The sequence below is a fragment of the Astyanax mexicanus genome, chromosome 22, assembly GCF_023375975.1.
Source record: "Astyanax mexicanus isolate ESR-SI-001 chromosome 22, AstMex3_surface, whole genome shotgun sequence".
Classification (NCBI taxonomy): Eukaryota; Metazoa; Chordata; class Actinopteri; order Characiformes; family Acestrorhamphidae; genus Astyanax; species Astyanax mexicanus.
The window spans coordinates 24,649,918-24,670,207 of NC_064429.1; the positions used below are offsets into that span (position 1 = coordinate 24,649,918).

The following is a 20,290-nucleotide window of genomic DNA, read 5'->3' on the forward strand; positions in this document are numbered from 1 at the left end:
AAGTACACTGAGATCTAAGAGCAACATATGCTGCCTCCAAGGCCACCTCTTTACTTGGACATCCATTCCATTTTTAACAAGACAATGCCAAACCACATGCTGCACACATTTATTTTATCGGTGTGGCTGCAGGAAAAGAGAGTATGGGTACTATACTGTCTAAATTAAATAATAAATACTGTACACTGCACTATAAATGTAAAAGCTTGAGGGTGTGAACACCTGGGTCTTTTTCCAGCTCCTGCAGCAACACTGAGAGTCTCAAATGCTTCAGTGTGTTTCTTATTCTGATGTGTGACCACATGGCTCATGCACACTCAGTACATGCATCAGCTGAAAGCGATGCACGCAAAGGTTTCCATGCAGTAATGGCCACAATTAGCAGTGTTGAGTATCTTCAAACAGCTGTTACACCGCTGAGGACCTACATGATTTAAATATGCAGAAGTGTCTGCATATGAATATGATATGGTATGTTACGTTGGTTTTTCATTTTTTCTTACATTAAATTTCATTTTTTTATTTTTAATGGCAGACAGTATTATGTTTTGTATAGTCAACTTATTAAAAAGAAAAAAATAACCTTTAATGTTGCCATTTCTTTTCACTTAAAACATTTAAAAGTGTCATAGTGGGGCAGAACTCAGACAAGCGCGGATGTAAAATAAACGCTTTAATAACAAAAGGAGTAATACTGAGAGTAGTCAGAACAAGCAGGGTCAATACCGGTAAACAGGAGCCAACAGGAGAAAACATACCAGGGTTGATACAAACAGTCCATAGTTCGGTACGCAGGCAGAGAGGCAAAAAGGGCAGACAAAAAAAAGAGTCGGGGTAACAAAGGCAAAGAGAAACACGTTGTAATGCTGGACGAACCGAAACAATACTCAGAGTTCAGGGCAGTCTCAGGAGAACGACTTCCTGGAGTTGTCACATGATTGTGAGAGTCACTGATGGTGGTGGTGCATTCTGGGTAGCGTAGTCTTGTGAATGGAAGTCGCAGGTAGAGCTGAGTGTGGGTGAGACAGGCACCGCTTCAGCGCCAGGCATGACATAGGATACCAAGCACTGAAATGTATTAAGTGTTATTTTGTCCCATTTTTCCTGCAAACATGTCATAAGATGTGAAATAGCACAGAGTCGTCATTATCACTTTTGTCTTTTTAAAATATTCCACATATTCTCTATTGGGAACAGGTCAGTCCCCAACCGTATCCTCTTCTTCTTCAGCCATACCTTTGTAATGTGTGCAGCATGTGGTTTAGCATTGTCTTGGGTGTTTGATAAATGCATTGACATTCCTGAAAAGATGTCATGAGTTTTTGGAATTGAAAGTCTCTTTTTGGTTTATTAAGGGAAACTGTAAACTTTGAAAGAAGGCTTCCAATTAGTACCCTGTTTGTCTGCCTCTAGAAAGATTTGGACATGCGCCGTTGGTTTTAAATTCTTGGGCATGCAATCCAGGGAAGGGGTTGCAATCTCCAAGAGAGATTCCTGGAAAGCCACTGCTGTGTATGGGGGTGAGCATCGTCCTGCTGAAAATGGCAATCGAATTCCTGCCATGAAATGTGGCAACACATGTGGCCTCATGGTGTCCTTCACATATCATTGAGCTGTTAGTGTCTGTCATGTCACTACTAGACACGATCTTAGTTGTATGTAAAGGCTCCCTATATCATCACACCACTATTTGGGGCACTATAACTTCAAGGCAGGATTGACAACCCTTCACAAGGCAGCCATACTCGTATCTGGAACCTGGAATTGAAATGGTTTCAGTCTGGGGCAGTCTATGCATGTCTGTTTGTTGATAATCTCTCACCAAGAGGTACACTACCTAAAAAAGCCTCTGAGAGCCTTAGAGGAAAGAAGGGGAAGCACTTTTACACATCCTTGTAGCAAGCTACATGAAGTTAATCAGACAATACATGAAATATATTGGGTTTATACTGTCTGCAGTAAAATGTAAAAACACAACATTTTTCTTCTGCATTTGTACATTTTATACTATGCCAACTTTTCCTGAGTTTGAGTTGTATATATAATTCAAAACAGCTCACTTGCTTTAGAATGCACAACCATAAAAAAGGCCCATAAGCAATTTCTTAGGCAAGACGCAAGACTAAGTAAGAAATGGGAGCTTACACAACCTTAAAGTGTACCAAGCTCTTTGCTTTTGATAGCATTTCCAGGAAACTCTTTCTAATAACCCATAAAGCAATGCTCCTTTTGTTCTAAAAGTGGATTCCACCTACAAGCACTATTACACCAGTCTTTTCTAAATAACTCACAGATTACTTTAGCAATGATTCACCCTCCACCCATTCATCTCCATTTCCAGAGTAGACAGTCTATGGTTTGACCTATTCACCTATATATTAATCAACTTGAGTGTCTATTATCAAGCTAGAAATAACTGTGGACTTGAAAGGTACAGCTGTTCATCTGATGCCATCTTAAAAGCTGCAAGTCTTTCAGGCCTTTCAGGAGAGACCCACTTTAGCCTCATTATTAGAAACTCATTGAAGGGGGAGGAGTGCGCATGCCCGAGAGTGTTGATTTGGTTTCTCGGATTCACTCAACATCTGCCCACTCGCTACAAAACCTAACAGTTGTGGAATGAATCAGCTTGAGCTCCACGGGGAGCAGAATGACTGCAACATAAAGCCAATGCTGACTAGCAGCAGCAGCAGCAGCAGCATCTTGTAGAACACGTTTTCTATAGCGGAGCAGGTTCTGCTCGAGGCCACATGAAGCTTGTAAATCTTTCTCAGCATCTATCTGCTAAATCATAATGACACAATGATGATTCATTTAATATCGCGCAGCATCCAAACGCGATTTATGATAACAGCAAAAGCAGATGACGAACCATGAGAGCCAGCAAGCCATGACCCTCTTACAGCAGCTGGAAAGAGGTGAGTTGGACTGAGGTCTAATTGTGCACGGAGATTGAGAAGATGGGCCTACAAACAAAGCATGCAGTACATAATGCTTACACGGAAAATGTGGAACAAAAGGGAAATGTGTCTTCATGCATTTGTCTTGGTCGATGACAGTTATTATCTCCTGCAGGAGTAGACTGCACTGCACTGTACTGTAGTATGTGAGTGCTTTAAGGCCAATTTGTGCTTCTGCGTCGTCAAATTTACCTCTGTAAATAGCAACTGTGATTGGTCCGAGAAGCATCATATTCTTACCATCCCATTGAACCAAGTCATGATTAGAATCACCTTTTCAGATCAAGGTTATTATCGATAACGAAATAACGAAAACTGAAAGTGAAAAACATTTTTGTACTCTGAAACTAATAAAAACGGTAGTTAAAAGTAAAAAACAGTAACTAACTTTTTCATTGAGTTCATTTTATATGTTTATAAAATGAAATCATAGGTAGAAAATGCTTCGTTTTCATGTTTGTTTGTATGTTTTTTAGTTGATAATTCTGGTGAAAATGAGTAAAACCTGTAGAGTTTATTGGGTTCCTGAGTTTGTTAATGTGTTTATCCCTGTTATGATTTGTGTTTTTATTTTCATGTTAATGTGTGTTCTATTTTAAGCAGCAGCATTACATGCATTTTGGGCTTAAGGCTGTTACAGTTTTTGTGAACAGTAACAGAACAGTTTTTTTTTTTTAATTACACAATACATTTTTAAATCTTGCATCTCAAAAATAATCCAAAGTAGGAACAAACATGAAACTAATACTAAAATTAATGTAACTAAACTAAAACTAAGTACTAACAAAAATAAAAAGTAATAAAAACTAGCAAATCCACTATAACTAATTCAAAAACACACCCAAAATGTTTTTAAACTATTCAAGGATTTAGGAGGAATTTCAGTGCATAAAGTGCAAATGCACAAGCCTAGCCTGTCTTCCCTCAGTTAGTACTACATCAAGCAAATAGCTAATAGAACGATGTGAGCAAGTGATTACTTAACTAAAACTGTGCAAAACATTATGTTAACCATGTCCAAAAGCAGGGTGGATTTTTCTGGGCATCTGAGATGCACAATCATACAATGGAGATGTAGTGGAGTGAAAGTACATTGGGTGCTGCTGTAAAGAACAGAGAGAGCTGTGAATGGTCAGAATGGGTCATACATTACATCATTCACTATTCACTATAAAGCATTTGGGTGCATCTCAAAAAATCAATAAAAAAGTTATTTATTTTTGTAATTTGTGAAGCAATTCAGTCTAAAATGTGAAACTCATATTATTTAGGTGTATTACACACAGCGTGATCTATTTAAGTGTTTATTTCTTTTTTTTGTTAATGATTATGGCTTACAGCCAATTTATACTTTTGGCAGTGCATGTTTCCAGCAAATCCTGCTGGAAAATGAAATCTGTAGTCAGCAGAGGGATGTTTTTCGGGAAAACATTGTGCTTGATGTCCTCAATGACAAACGTCTTTTAAGTGTTGTGAGACACTGTGTGTGTGCATTGCATAATTATAAACAGGTAAATGCTTTACCGTCCAATAATGATCAATGGAAAACTACACTGTTTAGATTGTGTCTGAAGCATTAGGCTGCCCAGTTAGATAGGATTCTGAGGCATGAAGGCACCCAGTCATCTCTGAATCAGAGCTTGGTAATCTAGTCTTCTATTTTAGTCATCAAAATGCAAATGGTTAATCATATCAAGCAGTGAGCAATGTCTGGACGTGTTGCTGCCATTTGATTCAGATGAAGGGAGCTTCATCATTCATTACACAACATTCTAAGTAAGATTGTGTAGGCAGCAGGGCATCAAGTCAGCATTTGTTGCATTTCAGACTCCCTCAGATTAGTACTGTATATAGTATATACATAATAGTATTAGTGTGTAGTACACAATTGGGATGCAGCCAAAATCTCATTAAGAAGGAGGTTATCCAATTTATTAGAATTAGGTGCCTCCAAATCGAATTTGCGTCATGAAACCACCCAGAAAATCATTTTGTAATTCGAGGACACTGTCTCCGACAGCAGTTGGGGAAATTTATCTGATGGGGTTAGTGCACTAAACCACAAATGTGTTTATCAAAGTCAGAGGAAGTGGGCGTTCTCAAAAAGAAAAGAGCCCTGAGCCAACCACTTCCTGTTAAGATGGGAAACTTCTGATGGTGTTATAAAGTGTACAGTAAACAAGTCGACCAAAAAAAAAAAAAAGGTATTGAAAAGGAAACAAGGCCTGAGAATGGTCCTGAAACTCAAGCTTCAGCTGCATTTGCACAAAAACAGGCTTCAGTTATTACAAATAAAACAACAACAACAACAACAATGCTATGCATCCTCAGGCTAAGCTAAAAACAACGCCCATAGAAGACCATGCATAAGGTGTGGGAAAGCGTCTGCGTGAGTATCGGTTACAGAGGCAGTTGGCACTGAATTTCACACTCTCGGTCGTGAGGTAGATGTGACAGAAACTGCGAACTAAAACGCTGTTCCTGTTACTAACACCTGTCAATCTGCTAATTAGCCTCGCAACTCATCACAGAACGCAACTTTAATGTTTTATTCATTTTATTCATTTTTGTGAATTTAATAACTGGCACAGATAGTGCATTTACAGTCAGATAATTGAGTACAAAATTCTAATTAATAGATACAGCCAATAATACACACACACATACACACACACATATTGGACACACCACACTACATGGACAAAAGTATTGGGACACCGTCTTATAAACTACTTCCTCTAAAATCGAGTGATTTTTTTTGTTTTTCATTTTTTTGTGTGTAGAAGATTGATGTGAAAATTTGTTTCAATTTAAAAGCCTCAGAGGGGTCAGCATGTTAACTACGGTGGGTAACTTATCATTCTCATCTAACCAATAGGGATGGAGCACCATCACTCCAGAGAACACAGCTCCACTGCTTCACAGCTCAATGCTGGGGAATATGCTTGATATAGCCTCTATAACCCATGACTGGCATGTTTCTCAGCTCCAGAGAGTTCTATTCTATTATCAGTACTTCTCTACAGGGACTTGACAAGCTGTGTGTGTGTGCATTTGCACGTCTGTGTCAGCAACAAGGGGCAACTTTGGAGGAGCTGAATGCATTCATGAGAAGGGGTGTTCACAAACATTATTTTGGACATATGGTAAAAGTTCAGAGATGTCCAGGCTTATGGTGAGAGCCAAAACAGACAGTAAACAGTAAATGATATACTGTATAAATGAAAAAATGGTTCTTTACATGATGGCCTCTTTCCATTTAAACTAAGGTTCTTAGACCTGACCATTTTTATGCTTCGAACAAGTTAACCTCATAAACTGACAGTTCACTTGCTGCCTAATATAACAGGAGTTATAATTAGTGTTGTTTATCTGTAATAGAATTTTGTACATTAGTTTAGTGAAGGTAGCCAGCATCTTTTTTATTTAGGCCACTTTACATTATTCATGGAGAAAACAATTATTATATCCTTATTGCTTATATTATATGCTATTTTGCTTTTTTTTTTTTTTTTTAGGGAAGAACTAGTGGGCAGGTCCATTCCACAAAAGTGTGTTAGAAATGGAATGCCCAAATTGTCCTAATATGTATTTAAGAACATTTTGATAGGTGCTAGATTAAAGGGAAAGATTAGTTTAGGGATAGATTAAAAGGAAAGTGCATCAGTGCATCATATCACAGTATTTGGTGCTTACATTATCTGCTCTGGAGAAACTACTGGAGATTTTTTTACTCTTACATCAAACCCACTAGGAGAGCCAGAAAGCTGAGGAGGAACACAGTCAGTCCAACCGAGAGCCTGAGAGCCTGAATTCTCCCATTCTCAAGCATTCTGAGCATGCATCTTCAATAGAATAAGTAAAATAGCAAGGGTTTACTTTTATATTATTTAATTTGTTGCTTATTTAGCATTCACATTAGATGTATTATCTGTAAAAGCTCCTGGTATTAAGAAGTAGCTCTCTTTTGCAATAGGCAACAGTGCCCTCTGCAGGGAGGATTAGTAAAGGCTGTATTAGCTTTGTAGGGAAAAATGGAAATGTGCTAGCAAAATAGCCTACTGATAACTAATAGCTAAATAATAATAACATATGTGTTCATGAGTTATAAATATGTTTATTAATGTTTATTGATGCAGTGATGCAAAAACAGTGTTGAACAGCATTACCCATACAAAACACACAACTCCAAAATAAATAAATAAATAAATAAATAAATAAAAGGGTGGCTTACTCAAACAACGTGACAGTTTTGTTTTGTTTTTTTGTCATTTTCCTCCAAAATACTACAGCTTTCACAGACATTTACGTATTACTGCACTTCCAGCTTTCTGTTTTTAACCATTTCTACCTTTACATAATGAAAAATGAAAATGTATGTTCCAATCCACTGTATTGGTGTGTTTTAACATACCCACTGCCAATCTGAAAAGGCCTTGCAAATGAGCTGATTAGCTGAATCAGGTGTGCTAGGACAAGAAAAAACTGTACATTTGTAACACATGGAAGTGCCAGGACCAGGATTAAGGCGGATGGACTACTACAACAACAGGGCTTTACCACTGTCAGTCAAGAACAGAAAGCTGAGGCTGCATTTGGCACAGACTATAGGGTTCATTATCAATCAAAGCTTTTGGACATGCCTTCTCATTAAATGTGTTTTTCTTTCTTTTTATTATTATTTTTTTTACATAATAAAGGTAATATTAAAGACATGAAAACTATTAAGGAACACATAAACATAAGGAGTGCTTGTTCTCCACAATCCCCTGACCTAAACCTGATCATCTGAGATGGTGATTTGGGATGAGCTGGAGTTTCACAGTGTGAAGGAAAAGCAGCAACTATTGTTCCGCCCTTCCAGGAACTCCTTTTAGACGCTGAGAAAACTATTCAAGGTGACAGATATGTCCCCAAAGATAAATGTGCTACATAGAAGAATCTAAATTATAAAAAATAATATGTTTTTTTTTTACACTTTTTGTTTACAGAATAATTGTTCATGTGTTCATGTATAGCTTTACTGTCTTCAGTATTAAATTTACAATGTAAAAAAGTCCTAAAAAAAGGATTTAATTAATAAAAAAAGCTTAGAGATGTTATTATAATAATACGATTTATGTATATGTATTTATATGTTTATCATGTATTCATTTATGATGATAATTATTTTTTATTATTATAATACATTTTATTATTATTATTATTATTATTATTATTATTATTATTATTATTATTATTAATGTTTATTATTATTATTATTATTATTATTATTATTATTATTGTTGTTGTTGTTGTTGAGTGTATTAAGCCTTTTTTATGTATTTATGTATTTTATGTATTTTAAAAAACTCTGTAAACCGAAAAAAACACTATTTATTTCAGCATACGAGCTTTAGAATTCGCATTTAATCGATTAAATAAACCGCTGTTTAGACGGTAGACGATTTAAAGCGACAAAAGTAATATCGCAGATTTGTATATCATGTGTACCTCGAAAAAGACTGACAAAATGGTGTGTTGATCAGCGATTGAGTCTCGGGAAGGTTCCGCTGACTCTTGTGTTACCCGGATGTATTTAGAGCGCTTTAACTGAACAGCAGCAGCCTGGCTTCTCACAAAGAAGCAGCTAAACTCCGGTCATGGCTCTAGATGTGAAGTCCAGAGCGAAACGATATGAAAAGCTGGACTTTCTGGGAGAGGGTCAGGTAATGAAGCACAGCTTTAAAGGTGTTTAATCTAAGACAATGACCCATATTCTTCGCTCTGAGTTAGATGGAGTAGTTAGCTATCTTAGCTTAGCCCAGCTTGCTGTATTAAAGCCTGGGTTTAGCTTAGCAACGCAACTGTTAGCACCCGCTTGTCAACAGTAGCTCGTGGCACAGTTAGTTAGCTTAGCTAACTACAGCTCTGGGAAAAATAAGAGACCACTTTAGTTTCTGAATCAGTTTTTCTGAGTTAGCTATTTATAGGTATGTGAGTCAAGTAAACATTGTTGTTTTATTCTATAAAACACGGACAACATCTCTCCCAAATAATAAAAATGATCGTTTAGAGCATTTATTTGCAGAAAATGAGAAATGACTGAAATAACAAAAAGGTGCAGAGCTTTCAGACCTTAAATAATGCAAAGAAAACATATACTTTATATACTTAAAGTTTTAAGAGTTCAGAAATCAATATTTGTCTTTTAATCATAGTTTTCATGCATCTTTGCATGTTCTCCTCCACCAATCTTAAACACTGCTTTTGGATAACTTTATGCCACTCCTGGTACAAAAAAATCAAGCAGTTCTGCTTGGTTTGATGGATTGTGATTATCCGTCTTCCTCTTGATTATATTCCAGCCAACCAACTAGCTAGATTTTATAATCTGTTCTTTGACTCACTATAGCTTTTTTTTTTTCATTTTAGCCTAATTTTCACAACTAGGTTAGTTAATTTATTTTTTGTGTAGATGGTGAGCTACACAACGCTGGCTAGGTTAACTAACCTAAATACTATTAATTAAGCGCCTTCATTTTCTTCACTGTACTGAAGTTAATACTTTATCAGACATGTATAATAAAGTACTAGAGACCCAGACTTGAGTAAAATATTTTGATATTTTATAAAATTCATCATAAAAGCTCACTAAAAGCATAAACCAATTGAATATTTATATTTAGTTAGTTTATTTATTTTTTTATTGTATATTTACTACGTTTATATTTTATGTGGCATACTTGGCGACATACAAGTGATTAGAGCTCCTTAAAACGCCCTTTAAACCATCCCTCCCTTCTCCTTCCCACTCCAACAAATGAAAACATGGACAGTAATTCAGGGTCAATCACAGTTGAAGGTTTTTAAGGTACTAAAGGTGTTGAAGATGGTGCTTCTGGTTCTTCCATCTCGAAACAAAATAAAAATCTCAGGTGTTATTATATTCAATGATCCAACATGTCATGATGATGGTTTACCTATTGGATGGATTAGGTAGATATGATCAGTAATCTGATAGATACTGTCTTGTACAATAAAAACATTGTCATTTTTTCATTGATACTGACATAGCACGAAACATTGCATAAGTGGCCTTTTCAGTCAACAAATCTGAATCCATTAGATCTCATTTAGGATGTTTTGTATTCATGTTACTTTTAAAGTATTAAGGGCTGGCTAACATAATCCTATGTATTGAAGTTTGTGACAGTCCTTTGTTCTTGTTTTTTTTTTTTTTTTTCTTTTTGACCTATGCACATTCCCATGACCTTCCATGTTATTCTGTCTCTCTTGCAGTTTGCCACTGTGTACAAGGCAAGAGACAAAACTACAAACCGAATTGTTGCAATTAAAAAGGTAAGATAACTAATACTCATAAAAAGAAGCTCTCAGACATGTTTTGCTCACTGTGATAACGTTTTCACAGACAATAAAGCCAGGTTATATTCACAATTCAATGTAGTTAATTATCAATTTATCTTCGTTTTGCCCTACAAGTGAAACCTTTTAAAACTTTCCTTTTGTTTTTATGTTCTGAACAGATTAAAGTTGGACACAGAACAGAAGCTAAAGATGGTAAATGCATTCTCAGGCATGAAATCCTATCGTTAAGATTGTGATCTCTTGTTTTGTTTGGGGTTTGTCTCTGATTTTGTTTGACTCTAAAAAGGTCTGATTTTCCTTTTGTCTTTCAGGCATTAACAGAACAGCTCTCAGAGAGATTAAGCTACTGCAAGAGCTGAGCCACCCAAACATTATTGGAGTAAGTAATACTTTATATGTTGGGTTAGGGCTGCACAGCATTAGATTGATATATTTAATAATGCAGTATTTTCTGATACACCTATCATCCCTTATATTTAATACCCACTTCAGTTTTTATAACAATGTCAGAAGGAATGACCCACCATCCCAGAATACAGTACCTGATCTGGTACTGGTGGTCCTGTTGGGGTTGGGACCATTAAAGAAGAGGGTAAAAGGAGAATAGTAAAGTATGCAGAGAAACTGATAAATGAATACAGTCTGTAATTATAGAAATTTAAAGTGCTTTTATATGGTCCTATATGGTTAGTGGTGCTCCTTGAATTTGCCTTACATGACATGGCATGAACTGTGGTTTGAGTATTGTGCATGAGCAAATACTGAAATTATACAGCTCTGGAAAAAAAGAGGCCACTTATACATTATGAGTTTCTTTGACAAACCAAGCTGAACTGCTTGAATGTTTGCACCAGGAGTGTCAAAATGCTATGCTATCCAAAAGCAGTGTGTAAGACTGGTGAAGGAAAACATGCCAAGATGCATGAAAACTGTGATTAAAAGCCAGGGTTATTCAATCAAATATTGATGTCTGCACTGTTAAGACTTTTTTTGCATTATTTGAGGTTTGAAAGCTCTGCATCTTTTTTGTTGTTTCAGCCATTTCTCATTTTTTGCAAATAAATCTTTAAAAGACAACATTTTTTATTTTGAATTTGGGAGAAATGTTGTCCATAGTTAATAGAATAAAACAACAATGTTCATTTTACTCAAATATATTCCTAGAAATAGCAAAATCAGAAACTGAATAAATTTTTCCAGAGCTTTATATTGTACATCCCTAGTGCAAAAACACTGTTTGCTACATAGAGCATGTCATTTGCATTTACGTAAAGACTATTTATTATCAAACTCGCTCTTGTGCTTTGAGTAATCATCTTTCTTTTAAATTCTTCCAAAGCTTCTTGATGCCTTCGGACACAAATCCAACATCAGCCTTGTGTTTGACTACATGGAGACGGATCTAGAGGTAAACAAGGGACAGGATTTGCCGGTGTTTACGTGCCAGCTACTTACGAGTCCCGATGGTCTCTCTGTGTGCTTTTGTACTCTTATTTAAAACCAGCCCCACTGGACTGCATTCAGCTGAAGTCCTAATTGAATTTTTGCAGCAAAAAAAGCAAACGCAGAGTGGAGGACAGGCAGAGAGCTCCTCTTAATTGTACTTTAAAAATCAATATTACCTCTCTTATCGCTTTTCCCAAACAGCTATTATAAAATTAGAGGGCAGATGCCAAAAGCAGGCATGGGAGTTTGTGAGGAGAGGATGTGGAAGCAAAACATAGCACATGATTATTTTTAACCTGTTTTGCTGCTTGCATTGTGGTTTTACACAGTAATTGTGTGGCAAGGGTCTTTTTTCTGTTACTAATGTACGTTATGGGGGTTGATGGGATTTTTAGAACAATCACTGTGATGTTTTCAAATAATGTTTCAATAATTTCAATAATGTTTGATTGTATTCAGCAACAAGTATTAATAAGGTTGTGTACTGATGTTGGGTGAGGTTAGGCACAAATGAGTATTTTCCAGCATCCCATTCTATTCTCTAACATGCCTTTTTTTATAGAGATTTTACAGTACAGTAGCACTTCTTTGAAAAGGGTGTTCACTTTGGTTGTGTGAATCCGTTTTGTAAAAAATAAGTCATGATTGTTTTAGATGGTACTGGCACCTTTTTTAAGGAAATGGTTGTGTAATGCAGATGTTTTACAAATACAAAGATTTATGTGTTTTTTTTTTTCTTTTCTTTTCTTTCTTTCCTCCAGGTGATCATAAAGGACACTAGTCTTGTACTGACGCCAGCCAACATAAAGGCATACACACTGATGACTCTGCAGGGCCTGGAGTACATGCACAGTCACTGGGTTCTGCACAGGGTCAGTTAAAAACCATATAATATATAATGGTTCACATGACGTTTACCGAAAAGCAGTTAATTATTTCTAATCATGTTGTGTCTTTGCTCTTCCAGGATTTGAAGCCCAATAATTTGCTTTTAGATGAAAATGGAGTTCTGAAACTTGCTGATTTTGGCTTGGCGAAAGCATTTGGAAGCCCTAACAGAGTCTACACACATCAGGTCGTGACCAGGTATGCACTTTTTTTTTTAGCCACACACGTGTGATGTATACAACTCTGGGGAAAAAATGAGAGACCACTTAAAATGTATGTGTTTCTTTGATTTTACCAAATTGAACCCCTTGTATTATAATTAAGAAGAAGATGGATGATCACAAGCCATTAAACCTAGTTGAACTGCTTAAATTTCTGCACCAGGAGTGTAAAGCATAAAGTTATCCAAAAGCAGTGTGTAAGACTGGTGGGGAGAACATGCCAAGATGCATGAAAACTGGGATTAAAAATCAGGGTTATTCCACCAAATATTGATTTTCGAACATTTTAAAACTTTATGAATATGAACTTGTTTTTTTTTTTTTTTTTTTTTGCATTATCTGAGGTCTAAAAGCTCTCCATCTTTTTTGTTATTTCAGCCATTTCTCATTTTCTGCAAAATTAATTTTTTTTTTTTTTTTTTTTTTTTTTTTGGAATTTGGGAGAAACGTCTGTAGTTTCTAAAATAAAACAACAATGTTAATTTTGCTTAAACATATAGCTTTAAATAGCAAAATCAGAGAAACTGAAGTGATCTCCTAATTTTCCATGTATATAAAGCCGATCATATGTGACCTAATTTTACAGAGCCTTAATTTTTTGTTGTAATTATTGTTTTGAATTCAATGTTAAGCAGATTTATTATTAAATTATTCTTCGAATTATGTAGTTTATTAGCTTAATAGCATAATATTTAGAATTTGTACACATGGTACATTTTGTTTCAGATGGTACCGTGCACCGGAGCTGCTTTTCGGGGCCAGGATGTATGGAGTGGGTGTGGACATGTGGGCTGTTGGCTGCATCCTTGCAGAACTCCTCCTCAGGGTGGGTCACATGACTGTTGGCATTAATAAACAATTTTGCTTTCATGTTTGATTATTTTCATGCAATTTTAACACATGTATACATTTTACACTAAATGTCAAAATGTTTGTCGACACCCAAATCCTGAGAGAGCACAATTGGCTTTTTTTTTTTTTTTAATCCCATTTTCTGCCCAATTTAAAAGAACATATAACCCAAACCACTTATTAGGACTCCCCCTATCTCTAGTGATGCCCCAACACACCAGGAGGGTGAAGACTAACACATGCCTCCTCTGATACATGTGAAGTCAGCCAACGCTCTTTCAAACTGTTGCTGATGCAGCATTGCCGAGTAGCATCACAGTGCACTCTGAGGAAAGCGCAGCGACTCAGTTCTGATACAGTTCTCGCAGACGCTTTGTGCTGATCAACATCACCAACATCATCTACCCACCCAGAGAAAGCAAGCTGATGGCAAGCTGTATAAACAGGATTCAAACCAGCGATCTTCTGATTATAGTAGCAGCGCTTAGCTCCCTGGACCACTCTAAGCCCATTCTCGCCCTCCTTTTTTCGTAAACATTGCAAGTGATGAGGTAGTCCAATTGGATGGGGTAATTGGCTCAGCAACTTGGGGAGAAAAAAAAATAGTAAAAATAAAAAATTTTTTAGATAAAAAAGGAAGTAGGGTGATGATCGTTCAACATTTGGACCACACTAACCCTCTTTTGGCTGAATAGAATCAAATCCTCACAGCAATCCTTGATAGTTGCAGTATGCTTGTTTTTTTGTCCATATAGTGTTGTCCAGAAACTTCTACATGCAAACTATTTTTGTATGTTTATTTTTTGTTCTGTGTACTAAATCAGTTTATTTTGTTAAAAGGTACCTTTTCTGGCTGGGGATTCGGACCTGGATCAGCTGACAAAGATATTTGAAGCTTTGGGGACTCCAACAGAAGACATTTGGCCTGTGTGTACACACAGTATTCTGTATCATATTCATATTCTTTATGACGTGTGTTTTTCAGATAAATAATCAATACATGCTAATTTAATCATTCATTTTTAAGGGTATGACCAGTCTCCCAGACTTCGTATCATTTAAACCATTTCCTGGCACGCCGTTGGAGCACATTTTCAGTGCAGCTAGTGACGACCTGCTGGATCTCCTACAAGGCCTGTTCACATTTAACCCTTGCACCCGCTTCACAGCCACAAAGGTACCAGTATACACTTAGTTTAAGCTCAGGCATGACTTACAGTACAGTGGATTATTTAAGTATGTTTTTAATGTATACACTGTTTCTCTATATATATATTTATAAATGAATAAATGTTTTAGGCCCTGAAGTCGCAATATTTCAGTAAGAAACCAGGACCCACACCAGGCCCTCAGCTGCCCAGACCAAACTCTTCAGCAGAAGCTCTGAAAGAAAAAGAAAATCTCACCATTGGCATCAAGAGGAAACGGGATGGTATTGATCAAGGTAAGTACTCTTCTAATAGTCATGGGACAAAATATTGCAATGTTTGCAGTACATTTATATGTGGTGTCAAATATTAGTGTTTGTATTGAAACATTGGCGCTCTAATCTCCCCAAAGACAGGATAAAAAATTTGCGTACCACAGCAATCACTTGGCAATCCTTAAACACTACAGCAATCACCATCCTTAAACACTACAGCAAAACACCCTAGTTACCACTAAGCAACATCATTGCAGCTGTCTAAAATATAAACTTATGGCTAATTTCTACTTCTGCATTGAACCTACGTGTCTCCAGTACAGCTCAACACGTACTTGCATTTCCAGGGAGGTGTGCTAACGGGTAGCATAAGTGGCAACCATAGCAACCACATGGGATACAATAACAACCACTTAGCAATACTGTAGCAATCACCTGAGAACATGGAAAACATTTAATAACACCATAGCAGCCAACTAGCAACCACTTAGCAACACTATAGCAAACACCAGAGCAGCTGTTTAACAACACTGTAGCAACCACCCTAGAATACATTAGAAACCACATAGCAGCACTGTAGAAACCACCTGGCAGCATCATATCAGCCACTTAGTAACACTGTAGTAACCACCTAAAAAAACTATAGAAGCCACCAGACAACACCATATCAACCATCTGAGATACCAATAGAAGCAACCTGGAAACACCATATTAGCCACATAGCAACACCATTTTAGCCACAAATTGTTAGCCACTTATTAACACCCTAGAAACCACCCTGGAATACCACATAAACCACATAGCAACACCATGTTAGCCTCTTAGTAACATCGTAGCAACCACCTAGGATCCTCTTTTTTTTTTTTTTTCGAAAACTACATTACAGGTTAATAATGTTGAAAGTTGCTTCCAGAATACTGCTAAATTCTGTTGTAGCCAATCACATTACGAGCTCAGGCCTAATTGTGGGATAATGTGTGCCCCAAGTATCTCTTTCATTTTCTAGATAGTTTTATGAGAATCTATAGTTACATTTTTTAATTATATATTTACAAGTTTGACAGTATAATCATAATCATTTTTGTTTTGTTTTTACAGCTAGCCTGAAGAAAAAGCTGGTGTTTTAGGAGAGGAGGTTAAAAATCCCACCTGTCTGCCTTTGAGCCACGTGACCACTAGTGCTGCTGAAAACCTCCACGAACAATAAATCCATTGGTCAGCCGTTCATCTTGCATAATGATTTTGTACATATTTATGGTAACTTGATTTGTTTGATTTTTGTTTTCAGTTATTTTTTTACATGCTGTAAGTAATTAAATTATGATGAAAGGTTTGGAGTCCTGTTTCATTTTTTCATTGAATTTTAAATGATTCATTCCATTCAGCTGATGCCACAATAGTTATTTATTTATATTTATTTAATCTTTTAGAGACAGGGATTTATCACATAAGCTGCTGTTGGTCCCTGGATGGATTCTGGCAGCAGCTTCATTTTATCTGCCCTGGTTGCTAAGCAACCAGAATTTGGGTCCCAAACTGCATAGGGAGCTCTGTGAGCTTGTGTCAGTGTGCAGTGTCAGATGAAATTTGGGGTAAAATCCTTTGTCTTACAGTCGGAACAATTATAATCTCTACTTTCTCTGCATGAAGAAACAAATATGTCCACTATATGTTTGTGGTTAACCAATCTAATACCTGTATTCGGATACTGAAAGTTGCACTTATTGCTGACACAGATTGCTTGTCTAGAAGAATAGGACTCAAATAGACATACATAAACCTGTTGACACCATTAATAATGCCTAATATATACCAGCCATAAGATAGAGGGGTATAAAGCACCCCAGCATTGAGCTCTGGAGTGATAAAACTGTTCCCTGTAATGATTGTGATCTATACAATACTTTTGGATGAGTTTTGCAGCGAAAGATGAAGTACAGTGGGCATCATCTAAAATCCCAGCTGCACTGCTGCTTTTGTTGCTAAATGCAATCAAATTATCATAGCAATACAGCAAAATCTAGTAGAAAGTCAATAGAAATGGTTACTCCAACAAGACCAATTTTTAATACCCCATAATTTTGAAAAAATGAATAAATTAGCAATATCTTTGTCCATGTATTGCATATGGACTCTATCTTCCGAATTTAGGTTTGTCTCCTTCTTTGAGGACCGTTCTGTTGATTATGAAGCTTAAAAGCTTGAGTATTTAAATATGCATTTTGTATATTTTAATTAAATGTGTGATTTTAATGTAATATATATGTATGTATTCAGCTCTGAAAAAAACATAAATAGAGCACTTCAGTTTCTCTGAACATTGTTTTATTCTATAAAGTACGGACATTTTTCCCAAATTCCAAATAAAATATTGTCATTTAGTGGTTTTATTTGCAGAAAATGAGAAATGGCTGAAATAACAAAAAAGATAGAGATATACATTTAGCTAGTTAGCTACGTTAGCTAGCTTATTTTTTGCTATAGGACCAAACGTTAATAAGATAAAAATAAAATTGGAATGGTTATAATGAAGGAAAAGTTCATATTCATAAAGTTTTTAGAGTTCAGAAATCAATATTTTGAGGAATAAACCTGGTTTTTAATCACAGTTTTCAAGCATCTTTTTATGCATCTTACACACTGCTTTGGGATAACTTTATGCCACTCCTGGTGCCGAAATTCAAGCAGTTCATCTTGGTTGGCTTGTGATCATCCATCTTCCTCTTGATTATATTCCATAGGTTTTTAATTTGGTGAAATCAAAGAAACTAATCATTTTAAAGTGGTCTCTATTTTTTTTTTCCAAAGCTGTATTTAATTATGTATTTAATGGATTTTTACAATACGTTTTTGTACATTTAGAACTTTTGTTGGTGACGTTTATAAAAAAAAAAAATAATAAAACCTTTTCAGAAAAAGAAATTCAAATACATACAGTTTCAGATTTTAGATAATCCGATCTTTAAGTTAAAAATAAAAAATAAAAAATATTTTAATGTGATTGATTCAAAACTATGAATTTATGCCAAAGGAAATGTACAGATTAAAAACATTAATTTATTCATTCAATTAAATTATTTTATTTAAACAATTAAAATATGAGTTTAAGCCAGAGGTGAAATGTTTGATATATATATTCGAATTTATGAATCAAAAAAATTACCATTATGAACATTTTTGTATTTGTGAGCTTTGAGTCAAATATATTTTAAGTTTTTGGATATGATTTTTTTTATCTAAAAAATTATGGATCTGTTTTTTTTTTCTAAAAATGTATAGCTTTGACATTCTGAAAATGCAATCTTATTTTGAAATGTATTTTTCTTTGCCAGAACATTTCATTAAAAAATCATCCAAAGCATTGTTTAAATGTATGAATTATGCCATCAAGTTTAACAAAAGTTGGATAAGTTCAATTCTTATATAAAAAATACAGTTGCAATTTTTTGTTTTGTTCACACCTCAAGCGGAGCTCCCTTAAAGATAGAGGGAGAAAGCTTGAGATGTGAACAAAAATATTTTGCGCCTAAAACACTAAGTGGACATAAGTATTGGGACGCCATATTCTAAATGCAGATTTAAAATACGTATAAAAATAGTATATGAACTTTTAAACTCCCTAACCTGATCAAATGGATTTATCTGGCAGAAGATTGCTCTCACCAGCTTTGCTGCCAACTAGTCCAGTGTGCTGCTGCCAGTCCATGTAAATATTTGGCACTCTGACTCATTACTTGGCACTAAAGCCCTGAGGGAGGTGCTGTTGTCCCACACCACTCAGCACCTCATCTGTCAGCTTAGTGCCTCATTGGACACGGTTTTGCTGCTTCATCTGGGTGTCAGAAAAGTTTGCCTGGTCTTCTGCCATAGCAACCTGGAGGGAATGCAGCTAACAGTGAAGAGCAACAGATACAGAGAGGGTGAGATTTGTGTTGTTGTAGCAAAGGAGAGGCTGTAGCACCTTTTGGCCTGAAATTCCAGGATCATTCACACTGTGCTGTTGAAGTTCAGGCTTTTGACACTTGACTGGAGGTGTGAGGATTGGGTTGACTCTACATGCAGTATTTGTAGAATGATGGCAAAACTGGTATCCAGAAAAGGAGAAATGGCTAAAAAAAAACAAAAAAGATGCAGAGCTCAAATAATGCAAAGATAAGTTTATATTCAGAAAGTTTTAAGAGGCCAGAAATCAATATTTGGTGAAATAATGATTTTAATTACTAATTATTATTTTTTATGCATCTAGGCATGTTCTCCTCCACCAGCCTTACACACTGCTTTCTGAGAACTTTACGTCACTCCTGGTGCAAAAATTGATGGCTTGATGGTTTGATGGCTTGTGATCATCCATCTTCCTCTTGATTATAATTCCAGAGGTTTTCAATTTGGTAAAATCAAAGAAACCAGTTTGTATAGTTACACTTTAGATTAATATTTAAGAGCACATTTAAGAGTACTTCTTTGGTATTACATATCATTTTTAGATTATGTTTTTTTTGCATTCAATTTAAATAAGTATAAGCTGTGTAAAGATAAGAATTATACACTAACCTGTGGGATATGTGGGATGGGCCTCCTGCACTTAATAATGGATGTGAGCCACCTGTCTGATCACACGACAATTCTAGCCAGACGTCGCCAGTCACAAGCATTCCCATCTGCTGCACTGTCTACTGTTCAGGGTAGTCATGCCTTCTGTGATGTATTCCTGGTACATGTGTGACACTGTTAAATTCCCACAAGATTTTAAAAAGGGAGTGTCCTTGAATATGTAAACAGGATGGCTTGTACAGAAAAATAGCAAAAGAGACCTCAAAAAAGAGATGCAATCTGAAAGGCCCTCAAAATCCTTGACCTGAACATCATCTGTGGATTGACTTCAAGAGAGCAAAACATGTGAGCCAGCCTACGTTATCTATAGAGACTCTCTGTGCAGGAAATAACAATTAAAATTCTGTTTGTTGGCTACAGACGTCAAGTCAAAAGAAAGTTGAGGCGTTGCTGGGCCTATGGAGGCCTTGGTTTGGAGCTGAGGTTCTCTGCAATGTGAACACCATCTAACATTGTGTTCTTCACAATTTCCACAGCAGAGCTGTTGATGTTCAGCAGGTGATGGACACCTGGAGCTCTCC

The 20,290-nt window shown here is 36.1% G+C and overlaps 1 protein-coding gene across 2 annotated transcripts; it reads left to right on the forward strand.

The window, feature by feature from the left end:
• The first annotated feature begins 8,516 nt into the window (after positions 1–8,516).
• cdk7 (cyclin-dependent kinase 7) lies at positions 8,517–16,489 on the forward strand. 2 transcript variants are annotated; one of them, XM_007243947.4, is made up of 12 exons: positions 8,517–8,668; positions 10,242–10,301; positions 10,487–10,520; positions 10,640–10,707; positions 11,668–11,736; positions 12,536–12,646; positions 12,742–12,860; positions 13,610–13,709; positions 14,576–14,662; positions 14,763–14,912; positions 15,035–15,179; positions 16,257–16,489. In XM_007243947.4, exons 1-12 carry the CDS (start codon positions 8,603–8,605, stop codon positions 16,283–16,285), a joined length of 1,038 nt encoding a protein of 345 aa, XP_007244009.1. In that variant the 5' UTR covers positions 8,517–8,602; the 3' UTR covers positions 16,286–16,489. The 2 variants fall into 2 exon arrangements, with proteins under 2 accessions (XP_007244009.1, XP_049326662.1); XM_049470705.1 differs by lacking the exon at positions 8,517–8,668 and adding an exon at positions 8,672–8,690.
• The last annotated feature ends 3,801 nt before the right edge of the window (positions 16,490–20,290 follow it).

What these genes read in the sequence shown, in the direction of transcription:
- cdk7 (XM_007243947.4), top strand. Translation starts at nt 8,603, where the DNA reads ATGGCTCTAGATGTGAAGTCCAGAGCGAAACGATATGAAAAGCTGGAC. An exon ending in GTCACTGGGTTCTGCACAGG is followed by an intron (nt 12,647 to 12,741) that starts GTCAGTTAAAAA and finishes TTGCTCTTCCAG; the next exon opens with GATTTGAAGCCCAATAATTT. An exon ending in ACGGGATGGTATTGATCAAG is followed by an intron (nt 15,180 to 16,256) that starts GTAAGTACTCTT and finishes TTGTTTTTACAG; the next exon opens with CTAGCCTGAAGAAAAAGCTG.